Raw genomic sequence first — 20,739 nt, forward strand, 5'->3', positions numbered from 1 at the left:
CTGAAAGGTGCTTTCAGGAAAGTCCCACAGTGCACTGGCTTTGGCCATTCCCCAGCCAGTAGTTTGATAGATGCTTTCAGGTAAATGAGGACTCTTGGCTGTGAGCAACAGAAGACTACGTGAGCTAGCTCAAGCCAAAGGATTCTCAAGGAACACAAGATCAAGAAGCAACTGGGCCTTAGGGATGTTCTGGAACCAGAATAAAAGCCCCATGGAAACCTAAGGGTTCCCTCACTCTTTTTTGTCCTGCCTCTCCAAGTCCACTTCATCTATCTATCTGGCCAAAGCAGCACTTTTCTAGTTTCTAATACACTTGGCAGAAAATGGCCTTTGCCAAAAGCTCCTGTGCCTTACCTGCTCCATTTATAAGCACACCTGATTGGGGCTGAACTTTTGAGTTCAAATTCCTCAAGAGGGAGTCATTGGCTGGTCCAGTGGGTGAAGGAGGTGTAGAGGGACAGGGGCTCCTTTTCCAAACATAGCTGTTTCCTTGGTAGCTTTGTGGATGAGGAGGGGATGTGCAACTCCTAGTAAAGTGTGTGAAGATTGGAGAATAAAAGGGTTGGGCAGACCCGACTCCCTGCAAAAAATAGGCATATATATTATCTCAGTTCAGGCTGGTATAGGTAATAGGTTGTGTGGCTTAAACCAGTGGTCGCCAACTGGTGGTCAGTGAGGTCACAAAGGTTGGCGACCGCTGGTTTAAGGAAACTTTTGGAGCAGCAGTCACCAACTGGTGGCCCGTGGACCACTGGTGGTCCGTGAGGTCCAAAAGGTTGGCGACCACTGGCTTAAACAACCATTTATTTCTCACAGTTCTGGAGGATGGACGTCCAAGATCAGGATGGTAGCACTGGGTTCTGGTGAGAGCTCTCTTTTTGGCTTATAGACAGCCTCATTCTCACATGGCAGAGAGATATCTCATTGTCTCCTCTCCTTATAAGGGCACTCATCCGATCACAAAGTCCCCACCATCATGACTTCATCTAAACCCAATTACCTCCCAAAAGTACCATCTCCTAATCCCATCATATCACAAAAGGGGTTAGGGCTTCAACATATGAATTTTGGGGGCACACAGACATTGTCTATAGCATGTATTATATATAGTATGTATTATATGTAGTATATATGCAAAAGCCATGGCAGGGATAGTTATTCACTTTTGGATTCATGTGGTTCTCCTTGAAGCCCAGAGATGTACAAAGTGGCTGGGTCAGGTAGGTCAGACTACAAGCAGAGAAGTCCCGGATTCTATACCTTGAAGGAAAATAAGCCACAAATTCGCTTTCACTGCTGTATCTGTCTGCACCGAACTGAAAATGGTCTTTTAAAAAAGGCCAGCTAGGAATCTGACCAATTTGAGAAAGTTATATCTGGTTATTGTCAGGGTAGGTGTAGGGTGTGAGAAGACCTAAGAAGAAAGGCCAACAGCCCTGAGAGAAACAGAGACGGATGTACTCTTTCACCTCCTCAGTCTCTCAGTGCCCAAGCTATATCCGGTTTTTTTCCACAGGTCTGCGTCTGAGCATCTAAACAGAGGACTTCTCTGGTGCCCTTTTGTATAGGCAATCTGAGGCCATTCCTTGCCCATCAGACCCTTAAGGCTCTGGGCCACTTTAACTGTGGCTCTTCATCTCTACTGCTGAGATGAAATCAAGAGCAGCCCAGTCTCAGGGAGACTCCTCCTTCTCCTTCCCTTGGAATTGTAGACAAAACCATGCCGTACTCACCAGGGTTTCACTTAATTGCTGTCCTTTACCTGTGTGACTGTCTGGTACGTGGCATTTTTACCAGGTGGGACAGAAATCAAGGGTCTGATTGAGCCCTCTTCGTGAAGGAACTATTTTCCTCTTGCACTTTTTGAGAACTTTTGGAGAAGGGACCAGCCCCAAAGACTTTCTGATTTGGTAGGACATGCCCCTTAAAAACTCCGGGTCCCTGCTCTCCAGTCAGTATAACTGAAGATAACTAGTCAGTACTATCTTTTCATATAGATGTAGATGAGAAGAACTCCACTGTTGAACATATGGCTGGGGGTCATCAAGTTCACCCTGAGCTGAATTACATATGTTCCTGTGCAAATAAATGTTGCAGTAACTGGCTCTTTCTTGGCATTTGACCACCATCTGGTCAAGGTACAGAGGAGGGATGTGGGGCGGATCAGCAATGCAATGTGTCTATAGACCCCCAGGTACATCTAGTCCTCCCATCTGTGGCCTCCCTGATGGAGTCCTTGGTGATACTACCTAGTGAGTAAAATGACCCCCCCACCCACGATTGACATGCCAGCAAGACATAACTAGAATCATGCTGATCAACCAGCAGGCAGTTATTCAAGGGTTGTCTTTGCAGTTTTGGTACAGTTAAGTCTTGGTGGAAATAGTTGTGGCCTGGAAGTCAGGATACATGAACTTTAGTCATGGTTCTGCCACAGTGAAAACAAGGGCAATTCACTCACTCTTCCTGAATTTCAGTTTTTCCTGTTATATTCAATGACCTCTAAGCTTACTTTCTGCTTTAACTTGCTTATGAGCTTCAAAATTTCAGAGTATTCCAAATCTTTACTAGAAAGTGTCTAAGGAAGGTGAAACTCAGAATTGCCAGTTGTATTAGATTGCTAGAGCTACTTTAGCAAAATACCATGAACTAAGTGCCTTAAACAACAGAAATTTATTTTATCATAGTTCTGGAGGTTAGAAGTCCAAGATCAAGGTGTCTGCAGGGTTGGTTCCTCTGGGGGACTTTGAAGGAGGGTCTGTTCCATGCTTTTCTCTTGGCTTCCGGTGTTTGCTAGCAAGCTTGACCTTCCTTGGCTTATAGATGCTTCACCCCAATCTCTGCCTCCATCTTCACATGGCATTCTCCCTGTGTGCCTCTCCATCGGTGTATCCAACCCCCCCCCTTTTTTTTTATAAAGACCCAAGTCATATTTGATTATGGTCCACCCTAATTACCTCATTTTAACTTGATTACCTCTGTAAGGACCCTATTTTCTAGCAAGGTCACAGTCTGAGGTATCTTTTTTAAAGGACACTATATAGCCAACTCATAATACCAGTCATAATGCTTGGTTAAATATTTCTCCATGGAAGAAGTGAAGAAATGGACTAAAAATAGGTTTTCGAATTTTTCAGTTAGGTGAAACCTTTTTCTTATTTTTGTAGATTACTTAAGGAATTGAGTTTATCAAGTATTATCAGATTTGAGATGTAGTATCCCTTCAAATGGTTGTCTCTAAGGAAACAACATATTCCTTATTTTCTTCTCCTCCCTATTTGTTTCCCTCCATTCTTTTGTGTTTCTAGATCCAACTGTATAAATTCATAGTCCATTTCCCCTACTGGGACATTGGAAAAAAATCTGTCCTTTATTCTCCGGGTTTCTGTTGGGAGTGAAAAAGTAGGCATCATCGTCGTTGAATCATCTCTTCCACTTTCAAAGCCTCCTTTCTTCCTCCCCACTTTCCCAGGGACTTGTAGAAATCATGGGCCTGGGAGGGACCTGAGGTATTTTCTGAGCACACAAGTGGCTTGGATCTCCTTGGATAGCTTGCATTTTTAGGCCATCTCTGAATGCCAATTTCTTCACTTCTGAGGTATATGATTGATGACTGTAAGCATTAGATATAATTTCTTATGTCAAATTAAAATCTATTTTCCCATTCTGTCACTAATGAACTAGAACAGCGGTTGCCAACCAGTGGTCCGCGGAGTCCGAAAGGTTGGCAACCACTGATCTAGAACATGACAAAGCAAAGCCATTCCGTCTTCCACAGGAAGCCCTTAGAAGCAACACCAGCTACTCTATTCAGACTCCTATTAACATCTGAGAGGCAGATTTCTCTCCTTCTACTCTTTATTTAACCAGTCACCTTAAGGGTTTGCAACTAATTAGTTGTGATAACTTGGGCAGGTGATATAATTTTTTTGAACATCAGGGTTCATATCCTTGAACTGAGCTATAACTGAAAGACGTGAATTTCAAGGGACGGCTCTCTCCCTTTCTTGTTTAACTTTCTGAATTTCAGTCTGTTAATCCATACAGAAATCAGATCTGATAATGCTAAATTGGTTTGTTGCCTGTTACTGCTATTGCTGCTGCTGTAATTAAGGGCCTTGGCAGGAGGTCCTCATTCCAGACTACAACAAGATAGAAGTGTATAAATAACTTTTGCTACAAGTCATTTTAAGCTTGTAAAATGGACAAGTGGTTGGGGATATGGTGTGTGGGGAAAGCCAGGAGGGTTTTTCAAGGAATTATTTTCTAATCTGTGACCCAAGTTCTGATTTTTAGCTAGCTTCTAGAGCTGCCTGGGAAATGGCCACGTTCAATTCTAACAAGATCAAATCAGGGAAAAATGCATTTACTGTTTTGGAACAAATTAAGCAAAACATAGGGTGATAGGAACAAACTAAGCAAAACATAGGGTGATAGGCATCATGTTGATTCCCTCTCTCATCCAAAACAAGAACTAACCCCCATACATTTCAGAGACTTTAAGAAAAAATGTACAGAAAAGAGTTCTTTTTAAAAACAAAACAAAAATCACAAGAAAAATGGTAAGGGTTTGTTTCTTCCTGGCCTGCTTTTCTTTCTCATGCATCTCTCTGGCAGAGTAACAGGCACTGTGTGGACAAACTGCAATGTAGATATCAATGGAACTGGAGTGAGCTCTCCCCACGAGGTGGCCCAGAGGCTCCCACTTCGCAGCACGCTGGGTCCTTTCCATAGAACTGAGCATTCTGTTTAATCGCTGGGGCTCTTGAGGTGAGCTTGCAGCTATTCTGGGCCTCTTGTTGTCCCAGTATAGTATCTAAGAGAGCCTTTGGTGGTCCTTTTAGCCACTCCAGTGGTGAGAGAAAAGAGGTTGCTTTCAAGAGCCTGAGGGCTTGGCATCAGTCAGGCTTACACACGAATGATTTTAGTATCCAGAGAATCACATCAGGAGCTAATTAAAGCCAATCCTAAATTATCTGGGTCAGATTTTTGTTCACGTTCTTATTCAACATCTTAATGAATCTTAAATGTTTGCTCTGTGGCTTTCTGATTCCCTGGTCATTGTTAATTTTTGTTTTGGATCTGACCTTGTTATAAGAGATCCACAAAATTTACCCAGATCATTGCTACTACTAAGTGTATTCAACTGAAAAACTATGTAGCATTGGTGAGACCATCTGGTAGTGATATGAATGTATGCTTAGAGATGACAGAAATAAGGACTTTGAACCATTATCTTTTAAAAAACACAAAAGCAAAATATACACATAATGTTTAAAGATGAAGGTGCCCATACAGAGCAGTGGTTCTCAAACTTTTATGTTTATTAGGGTTACCACAGTAGGTATTTGGTACAGCCTTTCACAATCTGGTTTTTAAAAAAGCTCCACTGGTGATTCTGATAGGCTCCATTCTACAAAATAGTCATTAAAAAAAAATTCAAATTCTACCAGCACCAGGTCATGTGATGTTAGTTGCTCTTACTAACCTAATTACCCGTTTATTTAAAATTTTTTACTTATCAATATGGTTAACCTTGATCACAAGCATTTATTATTATTTTTATTTCAGAAAGGAAGGGAGAGGGAGAGATAGATAGAAACATCAATGATGAGAAATCATCGGTTGGCTGCCTCCTGCATGCCCCCTACTAGAGATTGAGCCCACAACTAGGGCATGTGCCCTTGACAGGACTCGAACCTGGAACCCTTCAGTCCGTAGGCCAACACTCTATCTAATGAGCCAAACTGGGTACGGCTATCCCTGTTTATTTTAGTTATAAACCAAAAGCTCAATTTATTTAAGCCCATACCTTTAACAAAGTTAGACTATTTATAAACTCTTAGCTATGGTATTCTCTTGTTCACAAAGCAATTTCTCTTACATCCCTTATTAAGCTTTTATTTCTTTTACTAGAGGCCTGGTGCCCGAAATTCGTGCACTTGGGGGGGATGTCCCTCAGCCTGGCCTGCACCCTTGGATGTCCAACTGACATCTTAGGCCTGCTCCCACAGTGGATCCTTAGCGCTGCCGCGGACTGCTGCTGTGTTCGCCAGCCGTGAGCCTGGCTTCTGACTGAGCAGCGCTCCCCCTGTGGGAATGCACTGACCTCCACGGGGCAGCTCCTGCATTGAGTGTCTGCCCCCTGGTGGTCAGTGTGGGTCATAGCGACTGGTATTTCTGCTATTGGACCGAAACCAGCTCTCTGACATCCCCCAATGGGTCCCGGATTGCAGAGGGTGCAGGCCAGGCCAAGGGACCATACTGGTGCATGATCAGGGCCAGGGAGGGATGCAGGAAGTTGGCCAGCCGGGGAGGGACCACAGAAGGGTTCCAGGGCCGTGTCTGGCCCATCTCACTCAGTCCCGATCGGCCGAACCCCAGCAAGCTAACCTACCAGTTGGAGCATCTGACCCCTGGTGGTCAGTGCACATCATAACAACTGGTTGACCGGTCGACTCTCTGCCCCCTGGTGGTCAGTGCATGTCATAGCGAGCGATTGAGCAGCCTTAGCATATGCTGAGCATATTACCCTTTGATTGGTTGACGAGACAACCGGACGACCGGACACTTAGCATATAGGCTTTTATTATATAGGATTAGTCTTTAATCCTCTAACTAAAAAACCCCACCCCAGACTTAGTAGAAAATAATTTAGAAAAACCCTTTAAATGACCACATGCATGTGTTTTCAAGTATACAAGTGTGTTAGGCTGGGTTTTGGGGTTGACAGATCAGAATACACCTCAGACAAGCTCAAGAAGAAAAGGGAATTTATGGGCTTATGTAACTGGAAAGTCCAGAGATCAGCTGCTTCAGCTTGATTCAGAGATTTCATTAATCACTTTCCTTCACAACCTGAGCCTCCCTTTCTCTCACTGGAAATAGGCTTCCTCCATGTAGCTCAGAGTGTGGCCACCAGTAGCCTGAGATTCACAAATCCATGGCTAAACACCTTAATAAAAAGACCTCTTTCCTCATCTCTGCATGTCAATTCCAGGAAAGACTTCATTTATTATCTCCCACTTGGGTCCCACCTCACTGCCATGATGGTGCACAATGATTGACAGCAGTATCTAGACCAGTGGTGGGTAACCTTTTGAGCTTGGTGTGTCAAACTTCGCCAAAAAACTGAGCATAACTCGGGTAGTGTGTCACTTTGAGGAAAAAACTAACTCCAAGACTGTAGTCGCAAATGTTTCATCATCAGGAGCAGCAAATGTTTCATCCTCGGCATGCGGCCGCGTGTCATCAGAAATGGCTACGCGTGTCAGTGCTGACACGCGTGTCATAGGTTCGCCATCACTGATCTAGACTCTATGGAATGGGGGGGGAAGAATCCTCCAGAGAAAATGTAGCATTGTGCTAGAACAAGGGTTGGCAAACTTTCCTGTAAAGGGTCTGATAGTAAATATATTAGGCTTTATGACTACTTAAGATCACTGCTTCATATTCTTGGTCTTCTCCTACCAAGCCTTCTTAGTACCACACTGAGGAAAAAGCAGAATTAAAATTAAGCAGAGAAGGATAGTAGGAACAAAGAAAAGAGGGAATGAAGAAAAATGGATGAGGGTAACCATTTGAACATTGGAACATTATTTCAGAAAGTATTTAAGGACATATTTTTTATTACAAAATAACAAAACAGGAGTTCTAGAGATGTAAAACTAGAAAAACTATACTTTGCAAAAGTAAAAGTAAAATTCATTTCACTTAAATATGAGCAACAGAAAATGACCATGGTCAAAGTTCATACAAAGTTTTGATAAAATATAGTATGGAGCACAATAACATTCTTTTAGACAGTGAAAGCACATGCTCACAAAGAGATGAAAACTGTCAAACCTATTATTTAAAATAAGCTAAAATGAAAACCTATGAAGGAAGAACATAGAGAAACTCACAAATGAGGTGTTTGGAAAAGAGAAATCTTTGAAAATAAAGGTGACAGAACTACCTCAGACAAGAATTAGAAAATTTAAAAATCATTTCAGAAATGAAGGCTACACCATATTGAATAAAAGAGCAAATAAATATATTTATTTTTTAAATGATTAAAAGGAGGAAACTTTGGAAAATCAAAAAAGATATGAAGAGGGAGGATTTGAGAGAAAATAGATTTAAAGAATATTTAAGGAAGATCAAACATATGTATAATAGGAGTTCCTGAAAAGGAGAACCAATCCATTGAATAGAGCAAATCTAAAAACTATAATTCAAGAAAAACCATAAAAATAGACCTCAAAAACTACATTTTGCCCTAAACAGTTTGGCTCAGTGGATAGAGTGTCAGCCTGTGGACTGAAGGGTCCCAGGTTCGATTCTGGTCAAGGGCATGTATCTGGGTTGCGGGCACATCCCCAGTAGGAGGTGTGCAGGAGGTAGCTGATCAATGTTTCTCTTTCATTGATGTTTCTAACTCTCTATCCCTCTCCCTTCCTCTCTGTAAAAAAATCAATAAAAAGAAAAAAAAATCTGAAAGTTCTCTAAGAGGGACTTCTCTCAAAAAAAACAAAAACAAAAAACAAACAAAAAAACTACATCTTGAAAGGATACAGAGTATGTGAGGGAAAATAGACTTGGAATAGACTACACTAAAACATGCTTGTAAAATTATTGGAATTTAAAAATAAAATGTTTAATATTCTGATAAAAGGATCAAAAAATAGTTCTTAGAGAAAGCAAAATAAATTACCATAATATTTTTTATAGCAATGGTTTATGCTAGGAGAGAAAATAAAACATGAACCAAAGACTATATCTAATCAAACTGACACTTAGTTATAAAGGCTTTAGGCAAAATATTTTGAAGATGTAAGAATTCAGGAAATATTACTTTGAAGACCTTTCCTGAGGAACCTACTAAAGAACTATTTCAGACAGCAAAATGATTGGAGAGATTGACATAAAGCCTAGTAGTAAGCATTAAACATTGGGGGAACTAGATCTAGATTAAAGATTATAAAGGTACTAGAGGCCCAGTGCAAGAAATTCGTGCACTCGGGGCTGGGGGGTGGGCCCTCAGCCTGGCCTGTGCCCTCTCGCAGTCTGGGAGCCCTCGGGGGATGTCCAACTGACGGCTTAGGCCTGCTCCCCATGGGCTTAAGCCGGCAGTTGGACATCCTTAGCACTGCCGTGGAGGCGGGAGAGGCTCCTGCCACCACCGCTGCACTTGCCAGCCATGAGCCTGGCTCAGGGCTTCCAGTTGAGCGGCGTTCCTCCTGTGGGAGCGCACTGACCACCTGGGGCAGCTCCTGCATTGAGTATCTACCCCTGGTGGTCAGTGTGCATCATAGTAATCAGTCATTCCACCATTCGGTTGATTTGCATGAGGCCCGGTGCACGAAATTCATGCATGGGGGGTTGGGTCCTCTCAGCCCAGTCTGCACCCTCTCCAATCCGGGACCCCTTGGGGGTATGTCCGACTGTCAGTTTAGGCCTAATCCTGGGAATCAGGCCTAAACCGGCAGTCGGACATCCCTCTCACAATCCTGGACTGCTGGCTTCTAATCACTCACCTGCCTGCCTGCCTGGTCACCCCTAACTGCCCCCCCCCCCCGCCCCACTGGCCTAATTGCCTCTAACTGCCCCCCCTTTTGGCCTGGTCGCCCCATGCAGCCTGCTGTTCAGTCGTTTGGGCATCCCTCACTAACCCCCGTCGGCCTGGCCATAGGTAGCCATTTTTGTGAGGGCGTGATGGTCAATTTGCATATTATCTCTTTATTATATAGGATATGTGTAAGTATGTTGTGCGATGGCTGTGTGTTCTAATAGTGTAATGGAGTGCAACTATCAAAAACGGGGGGGGGGGGGGAATATGATGAGTATATGAAAAATAGATTAAGTTTACTGATTGTCTTATAGATATTAACTGGGAATAAAACAATATTTCAAATTAGGTGCTGAAGGAGAAGGAAGGATGCGATAAGAGCTTACTAGCTAAATTTAATATTGCTCATGGTAGAAACTAATAGACAACAGTAAAAAATGAGAGCCCTGGTGCATAGGATGACACTCCAACCATCTGAGCCACACTAGCCAGGCCAGGGTGGCAGTGACTTATTGGTATTGTTCCTAATTTGGTCTGCCCAGAGCTAAAGCAACTTTCCTTGCATTGCCCTAGTGATGTAGGGATGGTTTTATTACTGACCACTGCTTCATCCTCATTCTGAGGGTAACCCTTTGGGATGAGGGGTGCTTTTAGCAGGAGGATTTTTTTATTTGTTTACTAAGTCTTGTCAGGCCTTAAAAAAAATTAAACGTCAGAGTCCCCAGGTTTGGTAAATGTCCAGGACAAAAGCAGCTTCAGTGATTGGTTCTCACTTCAGAGTCCCATTTTCACTTGGATTTTTGACCTGGTAATTTCTTACTGTCCTGTTAGTTCAATACTTTTAAATTTTACTTTTTGTTGTTTTCAGTGAGAACATGGTCAGAATTACCTAGCCTGCTTACATATCTGAAAATAGAAATCTCCTCATTATAAAAATACATAGACATTTTTTGTCAAAAGTTTGATATTGCTGGACTGCACAGAAGATTCCTGGAATTTCTTTTTAACCTTCTCACAGCACATGGTCAGATTTCTTAATTTTACTTCCTAAGTTTCCATTTCTCCATCTGTAAAAATGTCACTTAAAATAGCCATCAATTTTGGGATCCATATCAATGAATTCCATAGAACCTATTGAGAGTTGAATTAAAATTATATTTATTTACTTTACCTTATTTCAAAAACCGTTTAAGGTGATTAAAATCTTAAAATTCCCAAGAGCACCACTAGAAGCTAATTCAAATAGAGAGGGAAGAGCATTTGAAAGCATGAATTCGAATCTGCTCTGCAGTTAGAGTTCTCATTGTGGTCTGTAGAACAGCCCCTTTAAGTGTTATGCAAATTGTTTTATTTGTAATTAAGAATTTATCTGTGAAGAGGGTACATAGCTTTAAGCAAATTCTCAGAGGTCTAAGACTGAAGGAAAGTTATGAACCACTGAACTACATACAAGGCAATCTTAGGCAAATAATTTATTGTCTTTCTACCTTAGTTTTCTAATCTATATTTTGAAGAAACAACCTTCATGAATTTATTGTAAGGATTTTTCAAAAAGACAATAATATGTGAAGATACTTTGAAAGTTACCTATCTCTAAACACTCTTAGTAAAATGAAATACTTATTAAAATTTTCAGGATATATTATAGAGGATATCAAAACGTGTGTTTATCTTAAAGACATTTATTTAACAAACATTTGACTGTCTGTTCTGTGCTGAATTCAGGGGCACAGATGAGTAAAACACAGTCCTTTGCTGCCTTGTACAGGACACAAACCCATGGACTGTGAGTGCTGTTTTATAAATACACTCAGTACCTGTGGAGGCCAGAGGAAGGGCATGTGGGGTGGGGATAGCAGAGTGAGCCTGCAGAATGCTTCTTGGAGGTGTCATCACAATAAGCTACCAAAGGCAGGCATTCTGGCTGAGGGGTCAGCATAAGCAAAGGCAGAGAAATGGAGAAAATGGTACAGTGTGTCTGTGTGCATGTGTGTTGATGAGGCAGAGCAAGTCAGTGATGCTGCCACAGAAAATGAAGGACAAGACACGAGGCTCTCCGTGCTGCATGGGCCAGATAGGGGAGGTTTGTGTAGGTTAGGCTGGGTTCTGAGCGTCAGCCAGTCGGCTAAGAGGAGGAGCACCAAATGCTTTAAGCAGGGGACTGAAATGACTAGATTTTGCTACAATACTCTGGTAGCAGAGTGGGAGGGAGAGGAGGCTGAGGATAGGAAATCTACTTACTTGAAATATTGCTTCAAAGAGATTAGTGAGCCTTAAATGGGGGCTGGAGAGAAGATAGGATATAATATTATTCAGTAGGTAAATCAATATAACTGTGAAGTTGATTACATGTGTGGGGTAATGGAGAGGGAAGTCTCACCTCAGTGGGTGGTCAAACCCCCCTTCACCCCGCCCCCTGCCGTGAGGCAGAGAATCAGGAGGAATATGATGTTTGGATCTGTTGCATTTGAGTAGGTATCTGGATGAAAATGTATTGCAGACAAGTAGGGAAATTCAGAGGTCTGGGCTAGAGAGCTGAATGGGTGGAGCTTTAGTAGATAGGTGAGCACCCCAGACCATGTGAATGGCTGAGATCAGCCAAGGTAAATACAAGGATAAAATGGGACCTGCCAACATTTAAAGGGTGCGTGAAGAAGAGCCCTTGAGAAGGGATTTAACACAGAAAACAAAGTAGTTCCAAGGAATGAACTATTAGCAGTGACAATACAGGAGAGTTCCTCCCATGAGAACTCAGAATATTCATTTGGCCATCAAGAGGTCCCTGTTTTGTTTAATGCAGGATGAGAACCAAATTGGAGTTGAACAGGAAGTGAGGCAGTATATGGAAAGGAAATGTATAGAGCTCAAGAAGTCTGGATATAAATGGGAGATGGGAGACACAGGGCTGATATTATCAAGGGAGGCCCTTTTTTTTTTTTTTTTGGTAAAGAATGGAAGAAACAGAAACATATGTTTATTGACTGAGGAGGAAGGAATAAAAAGGGAGCGGTTGAAGGTTAAGAGTTGGCTTTTCTCAGGCTCAGAAATCTGGTAGAAATCTTCAGGCTGCTCAGAAAGACCTAATCAAAAATTAAACTTTTGGCCAATTCATCAGGAGAGCTCGTAAGCACTGGAGCTAATTCATTTTAATAAAATCTACAGAATGTCCTACCTAGTTTAAGTCAAAGAAGTAACTGCTCAGTAGCCAATCACAAAATTTAAAAAAAAAAGTCGATCAGGTTAAGTGTATTTTAAATTGAATTTTGTTTCCAACCAAAGAAAATATTTTTCTCTGGAATGAACATAAATTAAACATAAATCCTTATAAACCAAAACTTTTTTCTGCAGAGATGATTCTATAAACTGGTCAAAAAATCAATTGGCAGGCTACTACAGTACTTGCTAAGAGAGCAGCAACATGAGCTCTGAAAAGTGGTCAAAACCTCAGGTCCCTTGTGAATATACCAAGGAAGTTACCAAGTCATGTATACCAGTGAGGTGAGGGTTCAATCAGCCCATATGACAGTATGCAGGCAAATACCTGATTTTCATCAAGACCCATTTTCATGTTAGTTAAAAAAATTTTGGTGACATTGATAACTTGAATGATTCTAAATTCCTAAGAACATATTTCTCTTTGCTGGAATAACTTAAAGTATTTAATAAGTAAGTTTTAATGGAATAAAGAACTGTGAACCAAATAGATAAAGTTGTCTCTGGGGGAGAGAACTATTAGAGAAACTTCTGAAAATAAAATAAAATGAGGAGGGAGGACTCTAAATATATGGGAGAGGTGACTGATTTTAATTGGCTGCAGAATGCTTTGGCTGGTCTCTTAAAAATAAAATGTAAACAAAATGTAACATTCCAAACAAAAATTTAAAGATTATTTAAAGGCTTGAACATATGGGCCTGTATCAGAAAATGGGTATTTGTAGCAAGCTAATGAAATAAAATTTTTTATCTTGATTATGCCTTCTCTCCATCCATTTAGACATCAAATATTGCTTGAGTGCCTGGTGAAGGACAGTAAGCCGTTGGCAACTCTACAGAAGCACTTTTTAATCAGCTTGTACTTGTCACGTATGGTTGGACCCTTCCAAGAGGCTGAGCTTTCTGCAGGCCTGCCTGCACTAGTACTCTCCTTGCTTGATCCCTGTGAGGTTTGCATCCCTCCTTGTTGCTGCTTCCTGGTCCCTACACCTCATTCACTGAACACTTGGGCACTGATTTAGTTTTCCTCTCCACTACAACTTCTGCCATCCTCCTGGAGGATTTTATTGTCTACCCATACAACCCACTTGTCTTTTCAGGTTTCTGGATCTTGTCTCGTCCTCTTTTCTTTAGCAGAAATTGACACATTTATTCTTTAAAGAACCATACAGTAAATTATTTTAGGCTTTGCACTACTCAACTCTGCCATTGTAGCATGAAAGCAGCCATAGAGAGCTGTGGGCAGAGCTGTGTTCCAAAAACACTTTATTTACAAAAATAGATGGACTAGATCTGGCCTGTGGTTAGCCAGGCCATACTCTACACTCTCTTTAGAGAAGTATCCTTCCCTGTGTCTCTAGTGGCTGCCTACACATCAAATTGGTATCTTGAGGCTCTTTTGTCCCCAAATCTGTATACAAAGCTACCTAGTATCCTCATTTAAATGTTTCAGAGGCATCTCAAATCTTAATATAGGAATTGTGCTCTTTCTCTCCCCATAAAGCTGGTCTCCTTCTAGTGTTCTCTAAGTAAGAGGCACGACCATGCATATATTAGTAGTAGTTGCACAAAGTAAAATATAGGAGTCATCTTTGACGCTTCTCCCTCTCATTCTCTATTATTTGAACTGAAGGAATACCTTAAAAAGGCAAGTCTGGAAATATGCCATTATTGGAAGCACACAGTCAAGTTTAACATTTCACTAATAGAGCTAAACTTTATTTCCATGTTTATAAAATGTTTATCTATGATGCTGAATACATATATTAGAATTGACTTAACATACAACTTTGGAGAAAAACTGACATTCTCCACTGAATGGGTTAAAAAGGAATGTAAAACTACAAAATACTTGTTTAAGTGTTTAATTCTAAATATGGCAAACAGAATAATAAATACCTTGTCATTTTTCCTCTTTCTAGTTTTCCAAATGATAAAATATTTTTTGTAACAATTTATTGCAATAAAGGAAATAAGGGATAATCACTAAAACCACTTTAACTATAGAGTACAAATAAAGAGTCTTAATACAGAACACCTATCTCCTATTTAAAATAAAAATACTTTATATTATGAATTGAGAGGGATTAACCGATGTCAGCTGCACATCTAATGTCTTAAGGAAAGCCACACATGCCACTTGCTTTTGTCTGAAACAGGCTGATTTAAAGGGCGACACAGCAGAGTTCTATCTGGTACCTATGCTAACCATTACTACTCAGAGTGGTGCTTAGTGATGGAAATTCAGGGTTAATCAGTTCCAAATGAGTAAGAGTGAACAGAATTAGTCATCCCACCCCACAATCTATGGCCATATCCAAATGTACAGATTTTAGCATTCATTGAAAGTCTTAAAAATAAAACTCCTCTAGATACTTTGAAATTGCTGATATTCACAGTATAAAAAGAATATTGCCTTTAGTTCAATTCCAGTGTTTAAACAGATTAAATCAAACTTACAGGTGGTATCAGTTACTTGTAATATAGTTTCTTTTAATTCTTTATAAGTCTCTTAGAGCACATTTTGTGAAAAGATTTATTCTTTTTAATACTACTAATCTTTACTTAGATACATTTAAAATCATCTTAAAATTATTTTCTACCAGAAGTTACAGGATGAAAACATTTACTGAAAGTGAATAAAACTTAATATTCTCATTAAACAAGTGTTTAGAATCATCTGCAAAAACCTATATTTTTAATGGTATAAAAGATGTTTAATAAAGGTAACTCACCTCTCATTAGATTATTCTAAGAAAATACTAATAAAATACTTTCTCATGTAATTGTTCAGGACAGATGATTTATGGCTTTTCAATTTTTTAAATTTCACATTTAATCAGATTCTTAAATGAGAAAAGAAAGGATGAGAGACAAACTCCGTATCTACTTAACCTTATACCTTCCCTGAAAATCAACATTTCTCTTAAAATTCAAGGCACAGTCCTAAAGGGCCAGATAAACATTTCAGGTTTCTGGGCCATGTGTTCACTATTGCAACTACTCAATTTCTGCTGCTGTCTGGTAAGGCAGCCCTAGACAAGATGTTATTTAACAACAACAAAAAAAGCAGTCCAAATTTGGCCTTGAGCCTTAGTTGTCAACCTCTCGCTGCCTTAAAAGTGCAGACCTAAATATATACGAATCGCCTACAAAACAAAACAAATGGTCTCCAGTCAGATGTGATGACTGACTCAGAATCTAGCAGATAATCACTCTAGAACATTTTGATGCTGAATACTTTGAATTTAGCCCATTTTCTTCTTTTTGTTAAGATTCTTCTATTTAAACTCATGTCATCATGCTTTTGACTGGGGATAATTCATCTTCATTTAAGAACTTGATGGAATAGTATTTATTTAGGAATTCAGTTTAAAATAAATGATGTCCATACAATTTAATATTCAATTTAATTTTTAAAAAACTTAATGAAAATATAACAGAATCAAAAAATTTAAAATAAGTACACTCACTACCCATTCCAGTATTAAGTCATATCAACTATAGAATAGGAAAAATAAATTCAGAAGTGTAATTATTTTAAAATACACTACTTCCACTTTTGTCAATATTTTACATTTATGTATACATTCTATAGCGGAAGCAGAAATTCTTTCTAAAAACATTATCTCCTTAAAATCTTGAGGTGCATATTATAGCCACAGGCAATATTTGACATATAAAACTGTAGTACAGGCCTTTCCAATTTGGCATTTCACTGGTACAATACAATGACCAACATATATAATCACTGTACAGTGCCTAGACATTCCAGTAAGAACCATTATTTTCTTTAATGTAGAATGATTAATATATATTCTACAAGGGGCAGTGAGGTTAGTAATTCTATAGGATGTGTCCCGACATAATTTTAAAATTCTACAATAACACAAACAACTTTGTTAAGGCCATGTTTTATTTGCTGATTAATGGACAAAAGGCAATGTAATTTATCTTCAAGTATTTTCTTGAAAGTCTGTGCTCATAAAAATCATGAAAAGTTGGAAAGACTGTTAAATCACTGAAACTTTAAATATATCGTACACAATCTTGTTTGTACAAAAATACAAGTTAAATATAAACATAAAGCAATCATGACAACTTTATGCAAATCTGTTTTATGTGATCTTTAGTTACATATAAAAGTTTCTCAGTTCTGTTGAGAAAAGATCAATACCAGATTAAATTACTATCTATTGGCAAAGGGCCCTAAAAAGCTTACTTTAGCATTAATCTTTTATGTGGTCAAGTGCATTGCCTAATTGAGATCACCTAAACACTGGGGAAAAAAGAAGGGCAGTATGTCCATAAACCAACAAATAATTTGGCTGTAATGTATCATAAAACAAAGAAACCCCACACATCTGTACAATGAACATTATGTATCACACACTCACCCACACTGGTGTATAGGTGCGTGCATGTACACGCACACACAGAGGCAAGGACACACACTCAGTCATAAAACAAAGCCTAATGAGGTGCTACTTCCAGTTCAATATTCAGCTTTGCATTTTTTCTTACTTCATCAAATGAATAGCTTTTTGTCACCTTCCCATTCTTGAAGACAGTATGGAGAAGATCCTGCACAAATTTAACAATACTGAAGTTTAATGATTAGACTCTCAAGCAAAATTCTTAAGCCTGGCTCATGAATTAGACTGCCTAGTCAAATACACAGAGATGTTGATGGTGTTCAAATTATGAAATAATTTTATACACAAAGAATGCTGGTGGAGCAGTCAGACAGCAAGGCACTATCTAAAATGGCTATGTAGAAATACTTAGCTTTTATGAAAAGGAATGATCTAAGCATTACATTCTTAAAAAAGTTGTCCTTAAAGGATAAACCAAAACACTTAGTTGACTTTTCAGGTGGAAGATGCATTGCCTAGAACTATGGCTGTTGATAATTACCACTGACAGTACAACAAAGGAAACCTTCCCTTGTTCCTACCCAACAGGCTCAACACTAGGTTAATAAATGCATAAGCCTGGAGTTTAATAAAAACAAAAACAATTATTATTTTTTAGCTAATGCACAGTGACTGATTTTTACTTTGTGTATATCCAAAAGTCACTGATACAAGTAATGTATTTGATCCTGGCAAGGGTAGCAAAGATATACTAAGAAATCAGTACTAAATTCCCTTTTGAGTCCGGTAAAGCCACTCCTGTCTCACTAAGGAATTATCTATCTCTAATTTCTCTTTTAAAAATCTGTAAGTAATCTACCATGCTTAACTTTTCCATCTATTCTTAAGATTGTGATACGTAACATTATCTAATATTTTCGTCATTATGTTGTTTCATATCACACTGCTCTACATAATCTATCAAGAAATGGTGGTTCTTATTCTTAAATCAAAATTCTTAATTTTAAGTTAATTACTACCTTAAATATCCTAGAATATCATTCACATACTCTTAAAAATCAATGCCTTTAAAAAAATAAGTTATGACTATGCCTTTAAAAAAATAATAGTTATGACTGTCTACAGTAATTCAGCGAAGTCCTGGTAGCTATAAGGGAAGGCTACTCAAAGGACAGTATTAACAGGCTATATAAAGGAATCTAATTCTAAAAGTTTGTTTAGAAACATATTTTAATTAAAGGTAACAAAATGTTTTTTCATTCTGGCTCAAAATCATAAAAGTAACAAGCAGAGTGTTAGATATGGTATAATGAATCTCAAGTACTAAATTAGTGTGTTTATATTTAATATAAACTTTTCTCTGAAAATATAAATATTCATGAGTAGTTTCCCTAAAAAAAATGAGTATGTTTTTAATCCAGTGGGTTAAGAATTAGAAATTTTATAACTTTTAAGTTCACAAATATAAATGTACTTTTGTATGTTAAAGACCATTAGATCAAATGGACTCCTTTAGCATAAGCATACTATATATTTTTCCAATTTGATTGACCTGAATCAGAAAACTTGGTTAAGGCTAGGTTTCACTATTTATTCGTTATGTAATCTGAAACAAGTCATGTAGTTTTCACATTTCATACTACTAAGATAACATAATTTGCCTTTTTAGTCCATGGAGTTGCCCTGAGAATCAAATGAGACTACTAAAGAAAACCATCTAAGCTGGATTCTATTATTTTTTAAAATGGGATTATCTTTAGCATTTTAGAATTTGGATAAAATAAAAGCCCTTCTTTTTTCTGTTAAAATTACCAAAGTTTACTATAATATAAATAGCTATGAGAAGTGTAATAATAATATCCTTTAAGTATTCTTAACTATTCCTTTTCAGAAAAAATTGACTGCTAAAAAACACAGCTTGTTGAAGCTTAGCAGTAACAACCCTGCTGGTCACTATTTGGAAACACTTTTACTTTTTAAATGTTACAAAATATTTCACTCAATATATACAAGTCTCATATTTATGATCTAGCCACTTTTTGTTTTTCATCTTATTTTGGTAGGTTCAGTCAACTACTATATATTTTAAAATAAAGCTACTTTGTCCTCAAAGAAAAAAATTGTTCTGATAATTTAAAATTTAAATACAACTAAAGCCTCCTTTCTTAATTTGGAGAGCCAAGCTACTACTGTTAAAAGGGAAAAAAAAAAGGGGGGGGGGCAAAACAAATCCAATCAGCATAGATACATACATGACCATATTCCTCGAGATCTCCTTTTCCTTCCTCAAGTGTAACAAAATTTCCTGCTGGTGTTTTATGTAAAGATAATCGACCTTTTTTGGACCTTTTGTTGGGATCAGCAACTGGGTCCTTGAAGACATTAACCTTGAATCCAAATTCAGAAAGAAAAAAGATTAATCGTCAGTAATGGTCATTCAACTCCTATTAAAAAATAACCCTACATACATAATTTACAAATAAATTTAAGGCAATTTTTAGGTATAATGAAACCAATCCACACCAGGTTTTTATAAATCAACTAGAGGCCCAGTGCATGATTAAATCATGCACGTGTAGGGTCCCCTAGGCCTAACCTGCCATCCAGGCCATATCCACTGCCCCGCAAAGCCTAGCACGCTCCGCAGACACTGCTAGCAGCCTGCTCCCTGCTTTTGATGGCAGGGGGTCCGCTGGTGCTGGAGCGGACACACAGCTCCCCGCTTTCCATCGCGGGGGAGCTGGCTGTCTGTCCGCTGGTGCACCAGGCCTTTCGAAAGCCGCGAAGGCCTGGTGCACCAGCGGACAGACAGCCAGCTCCCCCGCTTTCGCTCCCCACTTTTGATGGTCCGCAGCAGGACATGGGCTTGCTGCCCCAGAGGCCCCTTCTGTGCCGCAGCACAGCCATGGCTCAGTGTCTTGCCGGCCCAATAGGCCACCCCGGCCACCCCAAGTCCCGCCCCCTGCGCCTCCCGCTGGCCCAATCGTGGACGTAGCGGAGTGATGGTAATTTACATATTACCCTTTTATTATGTAGGATTCTAGCCTGTGTTGGAGGACAGAGTTCTTTGTTAGGAAAAAAACAAAATCAAAATCTTGGCTATTTTTTCTTACCAATGAAGAATACCTAATACTCCTTTTGTAGGAAATATTTAATGCTAACATGTGATCTTTAAGGTATCTCCTTTTATATCACACCTTATCTTTATACTGATCTAAGCATAGCACAGACATGCTATTGAAAAAGAAATCTACGTCAACTCAATTATATAATCTGTGGCTCCAGAACTAGGATTTTACTAAGTATGGCTTTCCTATTTCATAACCTTTGCATTTTGTTACTTTTTACTCTATTATATTGTTACTGTCAGAAGCAAAATGATCTAGAGAACCTCAAGAGCAGAATGTTTGTTTCAGGATCAGAAAGGTAGGAGGCAAAACATAAGCAGCAGATGGTCAATCCCATAACTATCCAAAGAAAGATGGAGGTAAATAAAGCAGGGGACCAAACCAGGTATTCTTAGGAGAGTCTTCTCCACCTCACCCTTTGACCCACAGACTCTCAAGAGCTATAAGCCTAGGGCGATTGTTGTTCAGTTGC

At 39.2% G+C, this 20,739-nt stretch overlaps 1 protein-coding gene across 1 annotated transcript in view; it reads right to left on the reverse strand.

Moving 5' to 3' along the window:
* Positions 1–10,392: 10,392 nt before the first annotated feature.
* Positions 10,393–20,739, reverse strand: part of NAMPT (nicotinamide phosphoribosyltransferase) — a 45,571-nt gene continuing 35,224 nt past the window's right edge. The window contains exons 10-11 of the mRNA XM_079786515.1: positions 19,392–19,526; positions 10,393–17,347 (exon numbers count right to left, since the gene is read on the reverse strand). Coding sequence (XP_079642641.1) covers positions 17,237–17,347; positions 19,392–19,526 — 246 coding nt within the window. The 3' untranslated portion in view covers positions 10,393–17,236. The remainder of the gene's footprint in view (positions 17,348–19,391; positions 19,527–20,739) is intronic.

This window comes from Cnephaeus nilssonii, assembly GCF_951640355.1.
Source record: "Cnephaeus nilssonii genome assembly, chromosome: 12".
Classification (NCBI taxonomy): Eukaryota; Metazoa; Chordata; class Mammalia; order Chiroptera; family Vespertilionidae; genus Cnephaeus; species Cnephaeus nilssonii.